Raw genomic sequence first — 23,718 nt, forward strand, 5'->3', positions numbered from 1 at the left:
CATGACATGAGAGCATATATGTTGTTAAAAATTGTTGCTATACAGTATATGTTGTACCTCCTGACAGTGCGAAGCAGGGTGGAGCGGGCCTCGTTATGGAAGGTGATGATGATGGAAGTAGGAGGAAGGTCGGCGCTATAGCGGAGGCCGGCGCACCTGCGGACACAAACAAAACTTGTATTTAGTCCCAAAAGAAGTCACTGTGAAGTCTGCTATGGACAACAGTGCATTATTTTATCTTAAAATCTCATTTACACTCTCCCTCACACACACACACACACACACACACACACACACACACACACACACACACACACACACACACACACACACACACACACACACACACACACACACACACACACACACACACACACACACACACACACACACACACACACACACACACACACACACGCACTCTTAAAGTGGTGGCGTGTTCACACTGCAGAACATGAATTATAAATGAGCAGCCAGCTCATTAAAATACACTACACAACAATGTGAATCTGTCTTCTCCACTGCTGGGTCAGCAGACTCTTCTCCCTAAAAAACACACACACAATACACAGCATAATGACTGGACTGGCCTTTACCTACATGATTGATGGATTGGTGACATGTGACTAGTGTGTGTGAGTGTGTGTGTGTGTGTGTGTGTGTGTGTGTGTGTGTGTGTGTGTGTGTGTGTGTGTGTGTGTGTGTGTGTGTGTGTGTGTGTGTGTGTGTGTGTGTGTGTGTCTGCGCTAAAGTGTCCTCCATCCAAACAAAGTGAGAAGCTGGTAAGAACCAGAGCCTAAAAAGAAGACAATTGTTGCTTTGAGGGCCTGAAAATAAGAATAACTCTCAAGCAGATGGCATAATAAAACATACAAATTAATATAAACAAATGCAAATAAATATAAATAATGTCATGAGCATTAAATATAGATATATGTAGTACACATTTGAAATCAGTCATGTTGCTATTTCTTGTCTTCCAGGAACATTTCATCGAATAAGATCAGCAGATGACGGCTGCTCTTATCCTTTCAAGGCTCATCGTCATTGTCTGGCATGAGAAATAAATGTTCGCTATTCTTCATATCCTCTCCCATCATGCACCTCTCTCACCGCTCCGTCCCGCTATCTTGCTGCCTCCATCTCTGCTTTTCCTGCACTTGATTTATTCAGTAGCTCCAGCCGAGAGGAGCGATAAGAAGATAAAGGCGGACCTGCAACACTCTCAGACGCGTGCACATGTGTGTGCATGCGTGTAGAGGGAGAGCACACACACACACACACACACACACACACACACACACACACACACACACACACACACACACACACACACACACACACACACACACACACACACACACACACACACACACACACAGACACACACACAACAAGCACAGATGTACAGATAACATTTGTGCTGACAGATGACTGATGTTGAAGCTGATATGAACACACTTTCATACTCCCTCTGTGTATTTGTGTGTGTGCGAGTGTGTGTGTGTGTGTGTGTGTGTGTGTGTGTGTGTGTGTGTGTGTGTGTGTGTGTGTGTGTGTGCAAAATGAAGAGACAGGAAATCACTGGTGAGGGGAGGAGAGTCCTTTGGGGGGAGGTGAGCATCGTCTCGTGAAAAAGGAGAAACGAGGACGAAAAGAGGAGGAAGAGTGGCTGAACAAAACAAAAGGGGGGAGGGGGTTAGGGAGGAAGAGGAAGAGTGAGATGGAGGACAATGAAGAAGAGGAACAACAGAAAGTACAATGAGGATGAGGAAGGAGAGGCTGAAGGGGAAGAAAGGAGAAGATGGGGAGATGATGTATGGAAGAGGTGGAATAGGAGCTGGTAAAACAAGAAGATAAAGAGAAGGAGATAGATGAGTATAGAAGACTTCAGAGCATGAAAACAATAAAAAAATTAATATTCTATGGCCTTAACATGAAAGTAATGGTCCTAAAATTAGGATAAAAAACCTCAAATTTGTACAAGATGAAACTCACAATTCCAAGAGAAAAGAAGCGAGTCAAAAGAGGAGAGGTTATATTTCATAAATGGTGCAGAATAAAAATAAGAAATGGAGATGATTCATGGCACACATATTTCTGCAGAGAGGAGAAGTGTGAATCATGTGACCATTAAGGCTCTCAGGGCATAGTGCCCTATAGACGCCAACCTGCTGTCAATCATGCTGCGGCAGGAAAAGACACAATTTCTCATCTGAACCTCCATAATAGCTCCAATGTCACATGACGCCTCTCAGCTGCTGTTGACGACCAGACAGCTTGACTATTGCGCATGACGTGAAAAGTGGCCTTTAAAGTTCCCGGTGAACAATGGCAACAGAGAGGCAGTTTTAGCATGCACGTGGGCTGGCACATTCTCATGGTGAGCAGGAAGCTTACACTTATTCCAGATTGGAGTCACCTGGAGGCGTGTCTTAATGAAATTAAACAATGGATGTCCAGCAACTTTTTGCATCTTAACGCTAATGTAACAGAGTTAAAATACACCTTTGTTATTTATTATATATTGTTTGTGAATTTTATCTTTAAATAGTTGTCTTTTCTGCTCGCCTATGAGAGGACGGTTTGATGTCTTTTTGTCCCTCCTGAGCCCCTGTAGTCCTCTGGGGTTGTGTAGCCCCTCCCTTCTTCCCCTCACAAAAAAGTTCTACATGGCTGAGGGTGAGTCTCGGTCGGGCGATCCCACCGACATTTGTGTTTGTTTTTCGGTGGAAATGAGGTCTTTAATTAATGAATGTGTGTACCAAGAATGTGAATATGTTTACCTGTGTTGTTCCCTTGTTTTAAGTTTGGATTCCAGGTAATATTTTACATTACTAATATTGGCGGCAACCGGCTGCGTGCGTGTGTGTGCTTACGTGCTTACGTGCGTAAGTAACGAGTGGTATTTTGTTTATTTAGGCGTAAGCCAAAGAAAGACGGGATACCGACATTGTCTGATTGTCGCTCGCAGGTTTGTGGTTTTATTTTATTTTCTAAGGTTTTAACTATAGAAAATGCTGCATGTTTTGTTCTGCCACAGAATGGTGCTTTGAATGTACATTTCATATTTTACAGATCGTTTGTTTTGATTGATTGATTGAAACTTTTATTAGTAGATTGTACAGTACAGTTCTGTGCCGACTGTTTGGCACCATGCCACGCCCACATCTTATGACGTAGGCGAAATGTGTTTGCAAATTATCATCCCCTGTATCTGTCATTTTAACCTCAACCCATTTAGCCAAAGTCCCGAGGAGGAGTTTTTTGCAGAAAGAGGAACATGAGGAACAAAAGGCACATGAAGAAAATAAAGAGAACAAGAGACATGAGAAACACTGGAAGTCTCTGCAGAGAGTGGTGAGGACGGCGGAAAATATCATCAGGACTCCTCTTCCTCCTATCCAGGAAATCGCAAAAAGCCGCTGCCTGACCAGGGCTCAGAAAATCTGTAGAGACTCCTCCCACCCCCACCAAGGACTGTTTTCACTGCTGGACTCTGGAAAGAGGTTCCGCAGCCTCCGTAGCAGAACCTCCAGGTTCTGTAACAGCTTCTTCCCTCAGGCCGTAAGACTCTTGAATGCATCATTAATAATCCCCTCAATTCCCCCTAAAAACGGATTAACTCGCTGGAATATAAAGCCAATATAACATACATCCGTAAACGTGGATGCAGATGCAAAAGTGCAATATATTTATCTGTACAGAAATCTATTTATTTATATCTGCACCTTATTGCTCTTTTATCCTGCACTACAACGAGCTAATGCAACAAAATTCTGTTCTTATCTGTACTGTAAAGTTCAAATTTGAATGACAATAAAAGGAAGTCTAAATCTAAGTCTAATGTAGAACATGAGAAAGATGATGTACATAAGAAACAAAGAACATTAGGAATATGAGGAACGTGAATAACATGAGGAGCACGAAGAACATGAGGAAAATAAACATGAGGAACATAAGGAACATAAAAACCGTGAGGAACATGAAAAACATTAGAAAGCCAAGGAAGGTGATAAAAATGAAGAACATGAGGTACATGAGGCAACAGCTGCCGACAGTGACGCCTCACTATATGTACATGCATGTGTGTGTTTTGCACTCGCATGAGAAGAAGCAGGAAGTGATGCTCTTGTCTTACTGCTGCAGGTTTGTAAGATGCAGAGACACTTTGATTGTTTTAATTGTGATGAGACAACAGTGATCAATATCAATATCAATAAATCCTATTGTCCCCCTTCTATTGTGTTGTAAGAGACATAGTTAAAATGTTGAATGTTTTAAACGAATATTTACAATTTGATTTGCTTATAATACTAAAGACATTTTTACAATAAAAAAAATGCACCTTATATTGCAGTGTGTTTTGAGTATAAAGACTTAGACTTAGACTTAGACAAACTTTAATGATCCACAAGGGAAATTGTTCCACACAGTAGCTCAGTTACAAAGGATGGAAAGTGTAAGGATGGACCTGATAGACCTGAATAGACCCATTCATCGGCAGTGCGCTTTATAATCCGGTGCGCGTTATAGTCCGAAAAATACGGTATGTAAAAACTCTGAAAAACTATTGGAAGTGAAGGAGTCTGCCAGCAGAGTGGAGATGAGAAAAAAAAGAAAATGAGGATGGCAGTTATCATTCAGAGAAGACAAGTGTTAGAAAGACCTCAGACATGAAGAAGACACACATTTCTCATCTCAAGTCAACCTCATTTGTTGAGTCATTTTAATTGCTCATTCTCAGAGTTGGGGGTGACAACAGTGTATGTGTGTGCGTGTGTGTGTGTGTGTGTGTGTGTGTGTGTGTGTGTGTGTGTGTGTGTGTGTGTGTGTGTGTTTTCTGCCGAGTGATGAATGAAGCAATATTTCAGTATCAGCATCTCAGCCAGATGCTGCCATGAAGAACTGCATATTATGTTGCACCACACACACGCGCACACACACACACACACACACACACACCCACACACACACACACACACACACACACACACACACACACACACACACACACACACACACACACACACACACACACACACACACACACACACACACACACATGCGCACGCTATGCAGTGAAAACATAATGTTTCATGGTCTGCTGCCTCACAACAATCACCTGTCTGATTATACACACTTAGAGATGAACGTGCACACACACAAAGTATGACAACATGGCCACACACACACACACACACACACACACACACACACACACACACACACACACACACACACACACACACACACACACACACACACACACACACACACACAGTCGTGTGTGTCTCATTGGGTTAAACCAAAGCTGCCCATCGGGCAACAACCTCAGAGCGAAGCAACATTATCAACACCTCAAGCACGGACGCATGCACACACGAACACATACGTACGCACATACACGCGCGCAGACACACAAAAACGCACGCGTGCACACACGGACATACATACAGCTACACACGTACAGCTATGTGGACCACTACATGACATTACAATACATGATACAACATGACACCAAATTAAACTACACTACACTACAATACAACACATTACACTACAGTACTACACTATACTACAGTATAGGGTTGTCCCTGTCTACTACAGTACTTTATAGTACCAATATACAGTATATCAAATTAATCATTACAAAAAACATAAATTCTTTGATTGTATACATAATTTTTTGGTTTAATTTAATCCTCTTTGACAATAGTTTACTCGCTGAAGTACCAAGGCAGATAAACAGACTTTCTTTTTGTGTACAAATTAGATTACTTAAATAATGAGGTTAAAATAAGTAATATTAGTGATTTTACTGATATGAGTGATATTAGTGAGGTTAGATTAATGATAGTAGGGGTATTAGTGAGGTTAAATTAGAGATATTAATGAGATTATTTTAGTGATTTTAATGATATTAGTGACATCAATGAGATTGGATTAGTGATATCAATTATATTACATTATGATATTACTGATCTGAGTGATATTACCAAGGTTAGATTAGTGATATTAATGAGGTTTTATTGGTGATTTTACTGATATGAGTCATTTTACTGAAGTTTGATTACTGGTATTAGTGATATTATTGAGGTTAGATTAGTGATATTATTGATATTAGTGGAATTAATGAGATTAGACTAGTGATATCAATTATAATAATGAGATTAGATGAGTGATATTATTGAGGTTAGAATAATTATGTTAATGAGATTAGATTAACTATATTGATATTATATTTTTAACATTATTGAGATTAGATTAATGATATTGATATTAGAATAGTAATATTAATGATATTAGTGATATCAATGAGATTCGATTAGTGATATCAATGATATTAGATTATTATATTACTGATGTGAGTGATATTACCGATGTTAGATTAGTGATATTAATGAGGTTTTATTGGTGATATTACTGATATGAGTCAAAATAATAAGGTTAGACTAGTGATATTAGGGCTCTAACTGAAGTATGATTACTGGTATTAGTGATATTATTGAGGTTTACCTGCTCAGTGGCCTTGTGGTTAGAGTGTCTGCCCTGAGATGGGTAGGTTCTGAATTCAAACCCTGGCCGAGTCATACCAAAGACTATAAAAGTGGGACCCGTTACCTCCCTGCTTGGCGCTCAGCATCAAGGGTTGGAATTGGGGGTTAAACCACCAAAATGATTCCCGAGCGCGGCCACAGCTGCTGCTCACTGCTCCCCTCACCTCCCAAGGGGTGGAACAAGGGGATGGGTCAAACACAGAGAGTAATTTCACCACATCTAGTGTGTGTGTGACTATCAGTGGTACTTTAACTTTAACTTTATATTAGTGATATTGATATTAGTGATATAAATGACATTAGATTAGTGATATCAATGATACTAATGAGATTAGATTAGTGATATTAATGAGGTTAGAATAATGATAATGAGATTAGATTAACTATATTGATATTGTATTTGTAATATTATTGAGATTAAATTAATGATATTAACATTAGATTATTATATTAATGATATTAGATTAATGATAACAAAGTTTTGAGTAGTCTGTTGCGTTTTAGCATGTTGTGGTGTTTGCGCTTCTACGATGCGTAGGACAGCAGGCAGTTTGTAGGTAGGAATGATATATTTAATCCAATAACAGGGCAAAACACACAAAAAGTTGTGCTGCTGGGAAGCGCAAATTAAGCCGAGCATGGCATGAGCAAAAACATGAACTGCAAACCGTAGCATAAAGAATGAAGCATGAAAAAACCCAATAGTATCATAGAGGGAAACAATTTAACAGTCACCGGTGGCGAACAAGAATTCTGCAAGGCAGACAGGGTGAAATGGATATATTGGGATTGGCAGCCAGTATGTCCGAATGACCAAACAGAGGCCGGTGTGTAACGCTCGGCGCGCCAGGCAATGGCAAAGTAAACAAGGCAGGACTAGGAGCACTGGCAACATACTGTAGATATACACTAAATGACCTGTGTGAAAAGGTCATGACATAGTGAGCCACAAATAAACAGAAAAATGTGTTACATCTATTCAGAAGGTGGTAGAAGCAGTAGAAGGTGAAGTTGCTCAATAATTAATAAACACAAACATTCCAGCACAACTTTGAAACTAAACTACTTTCTTCTATCAGAACAAACCTAAATGCAAACTAATTTACATTTCAAACATTAGAATTGATGACCAACTTTAATCCGAATCAAAAATACCAATTCAATCAATACATTTATTTTCCTTCCTTTAAGTACACAACACAATTTACCATGAATTGATTAACGTGGACCCCGACTTAAACAAGTTAAAAAACGTATTCGGGTGTTACCATCTAGTGGTCAATTGTATGGAATATGTACTGTACTGTGCAATCTACTAATACAAGTTTCAATCAATCAATCAAAACTACATGTCATCTAAACCAGTGGTCCCCAAACTTTTTGTAGCTGCGGACCGGTCAACGGGGGGGGGGGGGGGGGGGGGGGGTATTTTTTTATTTTAATTTTATTTATTTATTTATTTTCATAAAGAAATACAATCATGTGTGCTTACGGACTGTATCCCTGCAGACTGTATTGATCTATATTGATATATAATGTATATATTGTGTATTTTATGTTGATTTAATAAAAAATAAAAAATATTTTTATTTATTTATTTATTTTATTTTTTGTGCAGCCCCGTACCAATCGGTCCGCGGTGGTTGGGGACCACTGATCTAAACGAACACAACTACAATTCACCTACTAACACAACTACACCCCATTTACACAAACACAACTACACTTCATCTGCAAACACACGTTCTTTACAAACACACCTACACATCCTCTTCAAACACAACTACACACACTCTACATACACAACTTCACATCATCAACACAAATATAACTACAGACTCATCCTATGTTAACAGAACTACAAAACATCTACACGAACACAACTACACATGTTCTATTTACAAACCTAACCATCATCTACAAACACAATTACATACGATCTATAAACAACTACACAACATCAACAAACAACTACACATCATCAATTTACACAACTACACATAATTAACAAACACACATTCTCTACAAACACACCTACACATCATCTACGAACACAACTACAAATCTTCTACAAACACAACAACACATCCTCTATTAACACAACTACATATCTACACAAACAAAACTACAAATCATCTACAAACATGACAACACATTCTCTATTAACACAATTATGCATCATTTACACAAACACAACATCTCATCTACAAACATGCCTACACATCCTCTACAAACACAACTACACTTACTCAAAAAGCATAACTACACATTATCTACACCATGGGTGTCAAACTCAGGCCCGCGGGCCAAATTTGGCCCGCCGTGTAATTTCATTTTGCCCTTGAGGCAATATCAAATTAACATTAGCATTCACCGCTAATACTCATACTTGCCAACCCTCCCGATTTTCAGTGCCCATCTCGAAAGTCTCACGGGGCAACCATTCTCCCGAATTTCTCCCAATTTCCACCCGGACCACAGTCTTGGGGGCGTGCCTTAAAGGCACTACCTTTAGCGTCCTCTACAACCTGTCGTCACGTCTGCTTTTCCTCAATACAAACAGCGTGCCGGCCCCTGTCACATGATATATGCGGCTTCTACACACACATAGGTGAATGCAAGGCATACTTGATCAATATCCATACAGGTCACACTGAGGGTGACCGTATAAACAACTTTAACACTGTTACAAATATGTGCCACACTGTGAACACACATTCTCTAAAAAACTAACTACACATCATCTACAAAAACACAACAACACATCCTCTTTAAACACAACTACACACTCTCTACAAACACAACTACACAACCTCTATAAACACAACTAAACAACCTCTACAAAAACAACTACAATACACATCCTCTACAAACACTACCAGGGATGCAACAATATCAAAATCTCACAGTACGATATAATCACGATATTAAGGCCACGTTCCAATAATATTGTGGTGTATGTCTAAAAAAAGACTTAAAAATGCCATAGTATGTAAAATGTAACAAGTGAAAAATTATAATGTTCACTTTAGTGTCTTTCAACTTTTCACTTCAGAGAAAAAATTTCCTCTTTAATGGACATTTTTAAATCATTTTGGAAAATGCTGATTCTCAGAGAAGTTAACTAACAATTTAACTTTTATTAATGTAAATATATCACCAAATTATGCTTGGCCCTGCTAGCATCAAGTTTAGTTTCCAGGTGATGGTTTATCAAGTAGCTTCTCATATTACTTGTACACTTTGACAGCCATTTAGGACCTGGAACTGGTGAGAACGACACGAATACGCTTGTTCCCCCGCACCCCCCAATCTGTTTCTTTGTGAGGATTATGAGACATTCTTCATCTAAATGGGAATATAAAAACATCCCAGCATTCGGGATCCTAATGACAGCAGACCTTGCACAAGTAAGTGATGTTTTATTATGTTTGTTGCCTCTCATGAAGTCTGTAGTGAGCAGGAATCAGTGGATAAAAAAAAAGCAAACGTTGTGATGCGTTTTTGAAATGAATGCGCCGCGTATGCTTAAAATGATCAAAATACGTAATTATTAATTGTTATTATAAATGTGCCTGTTACTACACTACATGTGTGCTTACATAAATGATAAATGGGTTATACTTGTATAGCGCTTTTCTACCTTCGAGGTACTCAAAGCGCTTTCACAGTATTTCCACAGTCACCCATTCACACACACATTCACACACTGATGGCGGGAGCTGCCATGCAAGGCGCTAACCAGCAGCCATCAGGAGCAAGGGTGAAGTGTCTTGCCCAAGGACACAACGGACGTGACTAGGATGGTAGAAGGTGGGGATTGAACCCCAGTAACCAGCAACCTTCCGATTGCTGGCACGGCCACGCTACCAACTTCGCCACACCGTCCCCACGTAGATAAAACACTAATAGAGGTGTTTGGATGTTTTTAGGGCCTCTATAGGCAGATTTGAACGTCTCTTATAGGCTTCATTGTAAGCAGACTTTTGATCACATGTATTTAATATGTAGAATGCATTAAAAAAAAAATCAATCTGTCGTCATGTCTTTCATAATGATTGTGAACGATAGGCAACATTCCCCAAAAAGTGTATTTCCCCTTTGAAGCGTGTGGACAGACGTTAAAATAATTGAACACTAATTGTTTTATCTGTTGTTAATAAATATCAATCATAAAATAAATAAGTGCAGAAAAACTAAATGGCCACGCAAACCCCCCTACAGACAACCAATCAGTCACGTTTCCATGGTAACTGTCAGGTAACAAAACCACTTAAGGAGCAAAGAGTTGACTTTTTAAAGGGTCTCAGTATTACCTTCCTTTTGTATTTTCTCCTTTTCAACTGGTTGCTATGACAACAGCGGATAGATGGAATTTAGGCATCAATTAAGGTCGTTCTGCATGTCCGACCTGTCTGGTCATTCATCATCCTACTGATTCACGCTAGGGAACTTGAACAAGGCACTCACACACACACACACACACACACGCACACAAACGCACACACAGGCCTATCTGTGATTCAGTGCTCGTCTAGCGATGCCTTGGAGCTCAATGTCGCAGGAAGCGGAGCTGACAAAGTGTCGTGTTTGCATCCCGCGGTCGCCGCCTGTTTTCATCTGTCTTCTGAGTGAGCCGCTATCTTAGAAAATTTAATATTGTCATCTCTGCTAAATATACGTAACACACACACACACAAACACACACACACATACACACACACATTAAGGTTGTCAGAAAAAAAAATCTATTTACATCTGTATCCCAATTTTCATTATTATGATTCTGAATAGATTCAACATTTTCAAGAAATTATTATTTTTTAAATACCCAGTAGGTGTTTTTAGGCCATCTCTGTGCTTACTTGCTGCACGTACACGTCATGTGTCAGCGGCCAAGAGGAGCTGTTTTGAAGAGTTTTTATTATATTTTTTATAACAGACAGTATGTTGCAAGAATCAGTTTGAATCGAAAATCGATTCTGAATGGGATCGTCATCGCAAGAATTGGAATCGAGTTGAGTCGTGAGCTATTGTAAGATTCACATCCCTAAGACACACACTCACAGACACACACACTCACACATGTGCAAGGATGCACATGCGCAAGCCTCTCTTAGTAAACACCTTCACAGATTAATCCATTTCCAGAAACTTTTTTATTTATTTATTACCTAAAAAGGTTCTGTCATTTTTACTCCTTTATTCATATTATTGTAAAAGCTTGAATGTTTTCTAATTGATAATTAATTAAAATATTTTTAATCACCGCTATTGGGGAATCCTAAAATGTTCTTTGACCGCACATTCACTCGTTTTTCTACATCGAAGTTACTACTTTATAGTACTATGTTTAGTACTTTGAGCCTGAGAGTCACCCAATTTAACCTATTTTCACGCATATATTTTCTCATTCACTACTCTATATTAATTTTTTCATAATAAACTTTTATCCCCACGGCTTGCCGTAGTTCAAGTAACTTTGATTGCCTGACTGAAATAACCAATCCCAGACCAATTCATAAACTCTTGGGCCTAAATCTAGCCAACCACTGAAGGCACCACACAATATAAATCAATTAGAAGCAACGTAAGGCGGGTCTTGGCGTCTCTCTCTCTTTCACACAAACCTCAGCGCAGTGTTGTCAACTTTGCCCACTTTGTCGCGAAGTCTAGAATCTTTCCCAGCAACTCCTCTTAGTGAATTTCTTTCCCAAAAGCGACAAGCGACAAATCTAGCGACTTTTTTGGATATTTTGGAGACTAAGGTCCTCAACGTACAAGCGGTGCTGCCGTGAGCCTTTCCTCACAGGCGGTCGGTCCCCCGTCTACTGAATGTCTACTCTTGGACCGCTGGTACTGAAAACACATTTTGTTGTACTTTTAAAGGAGAACTGCAGTTTTTTTATTTTCATTTTGCCTATTGTTCACAATCATTATGAGAGACAAGAACACACGTCTTTTTTTTTTATTAGGATTTTAAAGATGATAAAAAAAAAACTTGAAAGATGCGGCTAATGGGAGTCACCGTTGTATCCTTCAAAGCCCTCTAAAACAACTTCAAAACTCCATCAACTTTTTGTATACACACTGCAAGTCTATACATAATGTAGTAACAGACATGTTCATAACAATATGTAATATGTTCAATATTTACCGTATTTTGATAATTATCCCAGACTGACTTCTTCCACACATGAATTTCTCTTTCCACAGCAGCGCACGTCTGACTTCTGGCAACAATGTGTGTTCCTACTTCCAGATACAAAATGCTTCTGTGTGTTCTAATCATGGCAGATTTGGTAACAAACAACAAAGACGACTATTTTTGGACACATGAGGATTCACAACCTGATCTGTTTGAACCTGAATGAACAGAGGATGAACTACTGCTTCTAGAAGCGAGCACAACGAAGAGGGTGAAATGGTGGAGCAGACAGAAGCCGATAGAATGAGGTGAAAGCCACTTGAAGCTGCAAACGTGGACTTTGGAGACAAGCTATTTCGACATAAATGGAGTGCTTACTCCATATAAACCAGAAAAAACGTCCCCGGCCAGTTGGACCAAACAGACAACTGCGGGGGTGAGGGTGGGGTACACCCTGGACAAGTCGCCACCTCATTGCAGGGCCAACACTAGGGCTGCTTTAGTGTTGCCAATCAACCTATCCCCAGGTGCATGTCTTTGGAGGTGGGAGGAAGCCAGAGTACCTGGAGGGAACCCACGCAGTCAAAGGGAGAATATGCAAACTCCACACAAAAAGACCCAGAGCCCTGGGATCGAACCCAGGACCTTCTCATTGGGAGGCACGACTAACCCCTCTGACACCATGCTTCCGCAGAAAAAACAGTGGAAGCGCTTTTCATTTTTAATTCCTGGTTAATTAAGACTAGCATTAGGAGGCCACAGTGTAGGGAGAGCTGCTGGATGTGAGGACATCACTTAAGGTATGACATTAAAACGGCAAAATCGGAATGGAAAAAGAACAAAATTTTTTCGAATGCATCATGCCACTAAAGTCTCACTTTTGTCATTTTCTGAAACTTGGCAGCTCTGATGTTCCCAGCTTTACCCGCCACATGCTAACACGCCAACATGCTAACAGTACTTTCTATGATTGTGCTACAAGAAAACAAATGAGAATGTGAACTAAGATCTTGTTTCAATCTTACACGTCCTAAATAATCCAATATGCCGCTATCTTGTCATGTCACAACGAGTGCCGGAGGGACATCAGTGTTCTGTTCTTGCCAAACCTTTCGATATCAGTCAGAGCCGTGCAGTGTGTGTGTGTGTGTGTGTGTGTGTGTGTGTGTGTGTGTGTGTGTGTGTGTGTGTGTGTGTGTGTGTGTGTGTTTGTGCGTGTCACCGGAGGAGGGAGTTTGTTGCTATGACACGAGTAAAAGTAAAACGTTTTCAGTTTGAGGTTAAAATGGCCGTTTACACTGCACAACAAATCTGATTGTTTTGCTCTCAAGTGACACAGATCTGATATTTTTTGCCAGTCTAAACGCTCTAGGGCTGCAACTAACAACTAATTTGATAATCGATTAATCTGTCGATTATTACTTCGATTAATCGATTAATAATCAGATAAAAGAGACAAACTACATTTCTATCCTTTCAAGTATTTTATTGGAAAAAAAACAGCATACTGGCCCCATACTTATTTTGATAATTGTTTCTCAGCTGTTTGTAAATGTTGCAGTTTATAAATAAAGGTTTAAAAAAAAAAAAAAGGAGCCTCTTCGCATTCGCATAGCATTGATCCAACGAATCGATGACTAAATTAATCGCCAACTATTTTTATAATCGATTTTAATCGATTTAATCGATTAGTTGTTGCAGCCCTAAAACGCTCCAAAGTGCTTAAAATCGGATCTTTTGGCATCAGATTCAGACCACATCAGGAGGTAGTCCTCAATCCAATTGGAATCTGATCTTTTCAAATGTGACTTCAGTCTAAACGACTTGAATGTGACTTGAATGTGACTTTTTCGTCAGCTTTGGCCGAGCTCTGTCACTCGTGTGCTCTGGAAAGACATCCAGTTTCAGTGAGCAAAGTCCATTTAAGACGACCAAATTTTTGGTGCATCACTTGTCAATAGTGCACAAATAATAGGCTATATGTAATAGATAAATATATATTTTGATTTCGAAAAAATAGCGATTGTTGAAGGAACGCTGTGGCACATTTGCTTACATGTGAGTTGAAAAATAAAGCTCCGGTAGATCCACACTGATGTCCGTGTCTCTTCTACTTAATAGCCATAAAAAGATTAGAACCCTCCCAAATATATTACACTATATACATCAATTCATACAATAGACTACTTTCATTTACTTTTATGTAAAAACACTATTTTTTAAGGTTCGACTTTTATTTTAATTTGTAGTAGTAGCGACTTACTCCCGGTCAACTTCCTTTGTTTTGCGCATGCAAGTGACGTCGAGGCCACATTGGAGATACATTGGGGCCGAATTGGGGCCACATTGGGGCCAATGCACACTTGAGTCTAAAAAAAAATCACATTTTACTTGCAGCGTAAACAGTCAGCTGGAAAAAATTATATCTAAAAAAAATCTGATTTGGGCCACTTTGGCCTGCAATGTAAACGTTGTCAAAGTGACATGGCGGCACCACCTCCTAATCATGGCACCCTTTTATCAACGTCACGTTGACGGTAACCGCTAACATTTAAAAGCATTTCAGCAAAAACACGACCGTCTGCAGGCCTTTTCTTCACGCATATGTGCACGTATGTACACACACACACACTACAACACATACATTACTTTGGAAGCCAAAGACTGTCAAATCTAATGTGTTGCCGATACAAACTGTGTGTGTGTGCATGTGTGTGTATATTTGTGCACAATGGTAGCTATCTGAGGTAAACAGCTGGTGATTGGACGCTGCGTCCTCATTTGGAGAGCTTCCCAGAAACACACACACATAAAAACAAGAACCACAATTAAGGTTCAACAATAAGGTGCTACGCACGCACGCACGCACGCACGCACGCACACACACACACACACTCACACACAAGTTGTTGTACCTAGCTGACATTTAGAATAAACTGTGAAATAAGTTGCATATTAGTTCTCCAAGTATGGAGGCTGATAAAATGTTTCATCAGTTCTTCCAGCACTTTGGTTGACGTTTAAGATGCAAATGTTGCTGTTGATGAATGACTTTGGTGAAAAGTACTTTAATCAACTATTTCTTATTGTTCTCTGTCCGGAAGTACGCCGTGGACTATAGTAGGACGCATCAGCACTTGGTTTGTTTACTGGACAGGGCTGGCATCATGTGATGTGAAGTTTTGCAGAAAATATGCATCAGAAGTTCAACCAGCATCTGTTTGTCTCTTTTTTACTCTAAAAGAAGGACGAATATCTGACTTACTGTAAGCGTTACCATTTGCAAACTCACTTGTTAGCAAAGTTAACATTGTATCCTATTACCACTGCTTTACTTGTTTTTACACTTATATGACACCAAAATTTTAAACATTGCCTGCACACTAAATGAAGATTTTATAAAGGCCACAGTTTGACCCTGGAACAGATCATTTAGGATAGATGGTCCACGGTATGATAACAGTGTTAGCCTCCTTTGGTCTTGGTCTCCTTAGACCAGGGGTCGGCAACCTTTACCACTCAAAGAGCCATTTTGGCAAGTTTCACAAATTAAAGAAAGTAATGGGAGCCACAAGAAATTTTTTAAAATGAAAAACACCGCATACAAAGCTTAAAGGCCTACTGAAACCCACTACTACCAACCACGTAGTCTGATAGTTTATATATCAATGATGAAATCTTAACATTGCAACACATGCCAATACGGCCGGGTTAACTTATAAAGTGCAATTTTAAAATTCCCGCCACACTTCCGGTTGAAAAACTCCTTTGGATATGATTTATGCGCGTGACGTCACAAAAGCAACGGAAGTGGTTGGACCCCATCGGAACCGATAGAAAAGCCTCTTGTTTTCTTCGACAAAATTCCACATTATTCTGGACATCTGTCTTTTGCAATTTGTTTAATGAACAATGGAGACTACAAAGAAAAACGTTGTAGGTGGGATCGATCGGTGTCTTAGCGGCTAAGTACAATACTGTAATATCTGTGATATTTGCATGAGTGTACTGTGTCTTTAAGGGTTTGGGGAACGCGCATGCGCGAGTGAGTTGGCGGAGAACTTGTGTGTGTGAGCGTGAGTTTTGGCTAACAGCAGCTCGTGTATGTGTGTGCGTTACTTTTTGAACTACAACCAGTTACCGCTTTTTAATAAAGCGATTGAGCAGCGCTTCCTCTTCTGTGTGACTCCTTCTCCACTGCGGGGCATTACAATACTTACAGCAACACAACAAGGACTACTTACTACGCCTAGCCGATGCTTGCCGCCAAACCCACGGATGAAGTCCTTCGTCGTGCCGTTGATCGCTGGAATGCAGGTGAGCACGGCTGTTGATGGGTTTCTATCTTCATTTGAGAACGATGCTATCGCGCTAGCTCAGTAGCTAAGTGTGTCACCGATGTATTGTCTTGGAGATAAGTCACTTTGAATGTCCATTTCGCGTGCTCGACTCTCATTTTCAAGAGGATATAGTATCCGAGGTGGTTTAAAATACAAATCCGTGATTCACAATAGAAAAAGGAGAGAGTACATAGTTCTGTGAGGTCTGGTTGCTAAGTTAGCTTCAATGGCGTCGTTAGCACAGCATTGTTAACCTTCGCCAGCCTGGAAATCATTAACCGTGTATTTACATGTCCACGGTTTAATAGTATTGTTGATTTTCTATCTATCCTTCCAGTCAGAGGTTTATTTATTTTGTTTCTATCTTCATTTGAGAACGATGCTATCGCGCTGTATAATGTAGACCGGAAGAGTTAGGGCTGCATGGGATTCTGGGTAATGGTTGTGTTGTGTTTATGTTGTGTTACGGTGGGATAATCTCCAGAAATGTGTTTTTCATTCTTTTTTGGTGTGGGTTCACAGTGTGGCGCATATTTGTAACGTAACAATGTTAAAGTTGTTTGATACGGCTACCGTCAGTGTAAGCTGTGTGGCTGATGAGTAAGTATGCTTTGCTGTCTCCTGTGTGTGCAAGTAATAACAACATGCAACATGTGGCTGGACTGGCACGCTGCATGTAAATGCTATAGAGGACAATTACTGCAGTGCAATTAGGGCACGCCCTTTATTTAGAAATTAGAGTGTAAGTAGGATTATTTTTTCCCTGGGAGTAATCTATGAGAGACACTGAGATCCATAAATCTCCTGGGAAAATCGGGGGGGTCGGCATGTATGTAGCTGAGCCGCATCAGAGTGGTCAAGGAGCCGCATGCGGCTCTGGAGCCGCGGGTTGCCGACCCCTGCCTTAGACGCATCCGCTCATCCATGCAGACTGGACACTGGCCGTGAGTTAGTAGGCGGCCGAGGGTGGAGTCGGCTACCTTGGTTGCTTTGTTGGGTCCCCTCTTGTCTCTGACCATGCGCCCCCCACCCCAGCAGACGATGGCGTGGAACACCGCAGAGGCCACCACAGTGTACATGTTTTTTTGTGGTTGTCTTTGTCTTACTTATGTAGAAATGGCTGGTTGCATCAGCTCTGCTCTTTTAATGTCTTTAATGTCCTTTGTGTTCTCTGATGTTTCCCTCTTACACACATGTTTAAGGAAGTGAGCGGCAGGAAGTAACCCTCCACAATAATAAAAGTCTTTGCACTGTATGCATGTTTTCAATGGATATTTTAAATATGGGTTACATGTGCTATGGCTATGAGTCCCCCCCCCCCCCCCCCCCCCCCATTTACCTGTTTCTCACCTTCTTTGTAAGGGGCGCCGGAAGTTGGCTGGCCCGTCATCGATCCTGTTCTGTCTCCCTGTAATGTTTGAATGGGATTGTGCTGAAAATCTTAATTTCCCCTAAGGGGTTAATAAAGTATTTCTGATTCTGATTCCTTTGGCTTCAAAGGCTTGCCCAATCAGAAGGTAGCAGCATAAAAATGTTAAGGCAGTTTCTTTCATGGCCTGAAGTGTCATTGCTGTCCATTAAACGCATCATAAATATGTCTCCATGTGACAGGAAGTCATTTGGCTCGTTAGTCAGTAAGTGGACTGACCCAGCTGGCCTGGTAGGGACAGAACAATTGTATTAGGAAACACACACCTTTAGTTACCATCACACGCACGTGCACAAACACACAAATGCACATACACACACGCATTCAGCAACAACAACACGCAGCTGAGCAGCATCTGTGTCGAGAAAGAGCAACACAGACACTATGATCAAATAATGAGTGACACTGCCAGTGTGCGTGTGTGTGTCTGTGTGTGTGTGTGTGTGTGTGTGTGTGTGTGTGTGTGCGTGTTTGTGTGCGTGAGAGAGAGGTAAGCAACAGAGACAGCGGTTGCTAGCTGAAGGCCACATCAGGTGGTGGATGTGTCTGTTGGCTTCACTCACAACATTTGGAAGTGTGTGTGTGTGTGTGTGTGTGTGTGTGTGTGTGTGTGTGTGTGTGTGTGTGTGTGTGTGTGTGTGTGTGTGTGTGTGTGTGTGTGTGTGTGTGTGTGTGTGTGTGTGTGTGTGTGTGCACGTTATGCCAGATGGCGCGTGACGACTGTAACGCTCCCAGCGGCGCAGCTGTCCGAGCCAATACATCGTGGCCACACACCTCTTCATCACGTTAAGTACTCAATATACACACACAACATGAACACACCTCGGTCAGGTTGCACTGCGCATGCCAAGTCAGGCGTTGGCGCTGTTTGCAACCACAGAAAGCTGTTCCTGGTAAATAATCTTCATTTATAGAGCACCTTTCTATCGTTAAACCTCAAGTAAGTCAGAATTGTACACCGAAAGTTCCAAGAGCATCACTGCTAGCCGCTTTACAGCGAGATGAATGCAGAGTGTTAAGTGTCGGCCTAAAATCTAAAGTGTGATTTGAACTTTGCTCCCTTGTGCAAATGAGTTTGACACCCTTGGCGTAGAGCAGTGGTTCTCAAATGGGGGTACGCGTACCCCTGGGGGTACTTGATGGTATGCCAAGGGGTACGTGAGATTTTTTTTAAATGTCTGTCAAAAGAACTGTGAAAATAAATGCAACAATGCAATATTCAGTGTTGACAGCTAGATTTTTTGTAGACATGTTCCCTAAATATTGATGTTAAAGATTTCTTTTTTTGTGAAGAAATGTTTAGAATTAAGTTCATGAATCCAGATGGATCTCTATTACAATCCCCAAAGAGGGCACCTTAAGTTGAGGATTACCTCTATGTGTAGAAATCTTTATTTATAATTGAATCACTTGTTTATTTCTCAACAAGTTTTTAGTTATTTTTATATCTTTTTTTCCAAATAGTTCAAGAAAGACCACAACAAATTAGCAATATTTTGCACTGTTATACAATGTAATAAATCAGAAACTGATGACAGTGCTGTATTTTACTTCTTTATCTATTTTTTTCAACCAAAAATGCTTTGCTCTGATTAGGGGGTACTTGAATTAAAACAATTTTCACAGGGGGTACATCACTGAAAAAAGGTTGAGAACCACTGGCGCAGAGAGTATCAAAAATTGGCAATTTTATGAGTGTGTCCATTATGTGCTATTATTTGGGATCTGAGAGAGTAAGTCAAATACATTTGACGCTCCCTAGCTTTAATGGTATCATAACTGATTCTACACACACCTCATACACACCTGGTCTGCCAGAGAATAGGAATACATAGCAGAAGGGTTCGGTGTTGTCAATTTAGCAACTATGTTGCTATATTTAGCAAGTATTCAGATCTCTCTTGGTTAGGGGTGCAAGATGACGTTGACAAAAATCGATAATAAAATTTGATGCCGACAAACTTAATTCGGTGCCGTCATTGCTTGACTTTTTTTTGTCGGAAACCAACTTGTGCATCTCAGCGGGACTGGTGAATGCCAAGCAACAGGAAGAGAAAAACGTCTCGTACCTGTGTGCATTTTTCTATACACATCATCATCATCATCATCACAAAATTATCTTTTTGAGGAAGCTAAACATGTTGGGTGTTGTTTGTTGCTATTGCTGCGTTTTGACTGTCCTTTGTTAACATAAAAAATGTTTTTCTTAAATGGACAAAAGTTTAATAGGGATTTGATTTTGATTTTTGTAGCAGCCTAATTTGGAGCATAGTTAGAATATAATGTGAAGATGAATTTAAAAGCCGATGGCTAATTTAGAGACACTCATAATCTGATTAGTCGACTAATCGTTAAGATCAAAATACTCGTTAGTTGCAGCCCTACTTTAGATTATGTCTTTTTCAAAAATACTTCTTAGGACAAAAGCCGCAACACATCACCACAGGTATATTGCACTCCCGTGGGAAACATTGTACTGTACTGTTGTTGACCACTTATTGGAAATAATAATTGTGAAGTGAAGTGAAGTGAATTACATTTATATAGCGCTTTTTCTCAAGTGACTCAAAGCGCTTTACATTGTGAAACCCAATATCTAAGTTACATTTAAACCAGTGTGGGTGGCACTGGGAGCAGGTGGGTAAAGTGTCTTGCCCAAGGACACAACGGCAGTGACTAGGATGGCGGAAGCGGGAATCGAACCTGCAACCCTCAAGTTGCTGGCACGGCCGCTCTACCAACCGAGCTATACCGTGTAATATTTACTTGCTTCTCTTTTACTTCTTTCTACATTTGGAAAGGTTTGGCATCCCATACGTGTGTGTGTCAACATTTTGGACAGTCAAAAATAAAAAATAATAAACATATCATCTATTCAGCAAAATTATTTTTTATTTTTTATAGCTGCTAGAGAACTTAAGAGGCTGATTAAAACCAATTCAATTGAAGCGTTTTGGTGTCCTTTAGTATTTTCTAATGGCGTTCGTTTTTCCCCCCATATAATTTATATTATTAGAATATTTCTATTATAAAGAAAACATTCTTTAAGTATGCATTTTTTTTTACATCTAGAGCGGAGTAACATGCAGCTTATTCAATGAGCCAACTTTGGCGGTAAAAAAAAAAAAAGTGGTGTTAAAGTACATGCATTGCAAGACTGCTTCTAAAATGCCCAAAAAAGTGGTACATGTCTGTTGCATGTTTGAAAACAGAGCAAAACGCCACAGGTAAGAGCATAGCAAGAATGTGCAGTAAATAAGATTGTCTCCGTGGTGATTCCACGTATAGTACACACTAAATTATCATTTAAAAGAGCCATTTGTAATAATTTCATGTCAAGTCATCATTAAATGGCCCTGACATGTCAAAAGGCATTAATAAGTCCTGTTCTTTTCGAATACCTCTATTACTGATAACAGTAGTTCAGCCGGGATATGCTCATTTCAAAATTAGATTTACAGCCCCGAAATCTTGTTATTGTTTTCATTTCAATGTCCCGCCCTCTACCGTTTGACCAATTAAAAAGTCTGTGATAGTGTCACATCCAGGTGGCCAGTTACGCACCGCCCTCTTCGTCGAGCTACGGCCACTGGTAAAGTTACTAAACATGTAAAACCTTAATAAATCTAAAAGGCCTTGTTACAATTCTAAACTTATTCATGACAAAGTCAGGAACAAAATGAGGATTTGTATCGGGGATGCCTTTGAAAGATGGAGACGATTGAAGGCGGAGAATATTTTTTCATCTGACGCCAAACTTGCTAATTTCCTCTTTGATAGGTAAGTAAGGCATTTTGATTTTCTTATTACTCGTAATAAATGGAAATGGACATTTCGTATGTAAACTATATTGTCCAATACAGTCTATAACAGGGGTCACCAACGCGGTGCCCGCGGGCACCAGGTCGCCCGTAAGGACCAGATGAGTCGCCCGCGGGCCTGTTCTAAAAAAAAAAAAAAAAAAAAAAAAAAAAAAAAATGTTTTTTTTTTTTTTTTTTAAATTAAATCTACTTAGAAAAAACACAAGATACACTTTCAATCAGTGCATCAACCCAAACAACCTCCCCCATGCACACTCATCCACACCCACTCACACAAAAGGGGTTATTTCTTTCCAATATTCTGGTTCCCACAACATAGACAACACATCTGCAAGGGACACAGTCCCTGAAGCACACATGATTGTATAGGCTGCTGGTCCACTAACATTGTCATTAATTACTATTTTTTATGTAATTATTTTTATATTGTTTTACTTTCTTTTTTATCCAAGAAAATGTTTTTTATTTATTTATCTTATTTAATTTTATTTTTTTAAAAAGGGCCTTATCTTCAACAGACCAGGTTGTCAATGAAATTAGATTTGTTTAAAGGGTTTTTTAAACCAGGCCCAGTCCAGATAATGTCCAAGTCGGACTCAGCAACACACACCTTCATTCATGTACACAGAAAAAAATTAGGGAACACAACAGATTGCATATAATTTATAAACAAAATTACATTTTCAAAATAAGCATTTATGTACAGTCCAGATTATGTCCAGGTCACTCAAATTAGGGAACACAACAACAGATATATAATCTATAAACATAATTATACTTTCAAAATAAGCCTTTGAGGACTTCTCATCTTTTTTTAAAATGTTTTTTGGCATCATTATCGTTTTCAACCATGTAACTTTCTAAAGTTAGAAAATACTGAATAAATGTTTTAAAGAAAGTAATACTAAGTAAATATCTGTTTTTGGCCTTAAAAAGAAACATTTTACCGAGTACTATAATTAAATTGACTAAATCATGATTGTCAATGAACTCTCCTAAAATAACAGAAACCACATTAAGCTTCATAAACAAACCAATCCTTAAACACATTTTTTCAACTTCCACCCAAAACAAAGACACAATATGACAATACCAAAACAAATGCAGGGTGGATTCAGGCTCCTGACAACAAAATCGGCAATCATCTGACTCTGTCATATTCCATAATTTTAACATTTTCCCTGTGGGTAAGAAGTTATAAATAATTTTAATTTGAAAATAACGATTTTGCACATCGATAGTGGTTTTATAGATTAGTTTGAATATGGCATCCCATGGCAACGGGCAGTCAAAAAAGTCCTCCCATTTTCCATTTGTGTTGTATGAGGCAGCCTTCAAAGATTTCTTTATTAAATAAAAAATATATATTTTTCTATTTATTTTAGTTCCTTTTTGCCAACTAGAATTTCTTATTAGAGG

At 39.6% G+C, this 23,718-nt stretch overlaps 1 protein-coding gene across 3 annotated transcripts in view; it reads right to left on the reverse strand.

The window, feature by feature from the left end:
* galnt14 (UDP-N-acetyl-alpha-D-galactosamine:polypeptide N-acetylgalactosaminyltransferase 14 (GalNAc-T14)) overlaps window positions 1–23,718 on the reverse strand; it is a 204,072-nt gene that overhangs the window by 53,433 nt on the left and 126,921 nt on the right. For all 3 annotated transcript variants that reach the window (XM_062045052.1, XM_062045051.1, XM_062045050.1), the window contains exon 3: window positions 58–156. In XM_062045052.1, the coding sequence (XP_061901036.1) occupies window positions 58–156 (99 nt within the window). The remainder of the gene's footprint in view (window positions 1–57; window positions 157–23,718) is intronic.

Source organism: Entelurus aequoreus, linkage group LG04 (assembly GCF_033978785.1).
Source record: "Entelurus aequoreus isolate RoL-2023_Sb linkage group LG04, RoL_Eaeq_v1.1, whole genome shotgun sequence".
NCBI lineage: Eukaryota > Metazoa > Chordata > Actinopteri > Syngnathiformes > Syngnathidae > Entelurus > Entelurus aequoreus.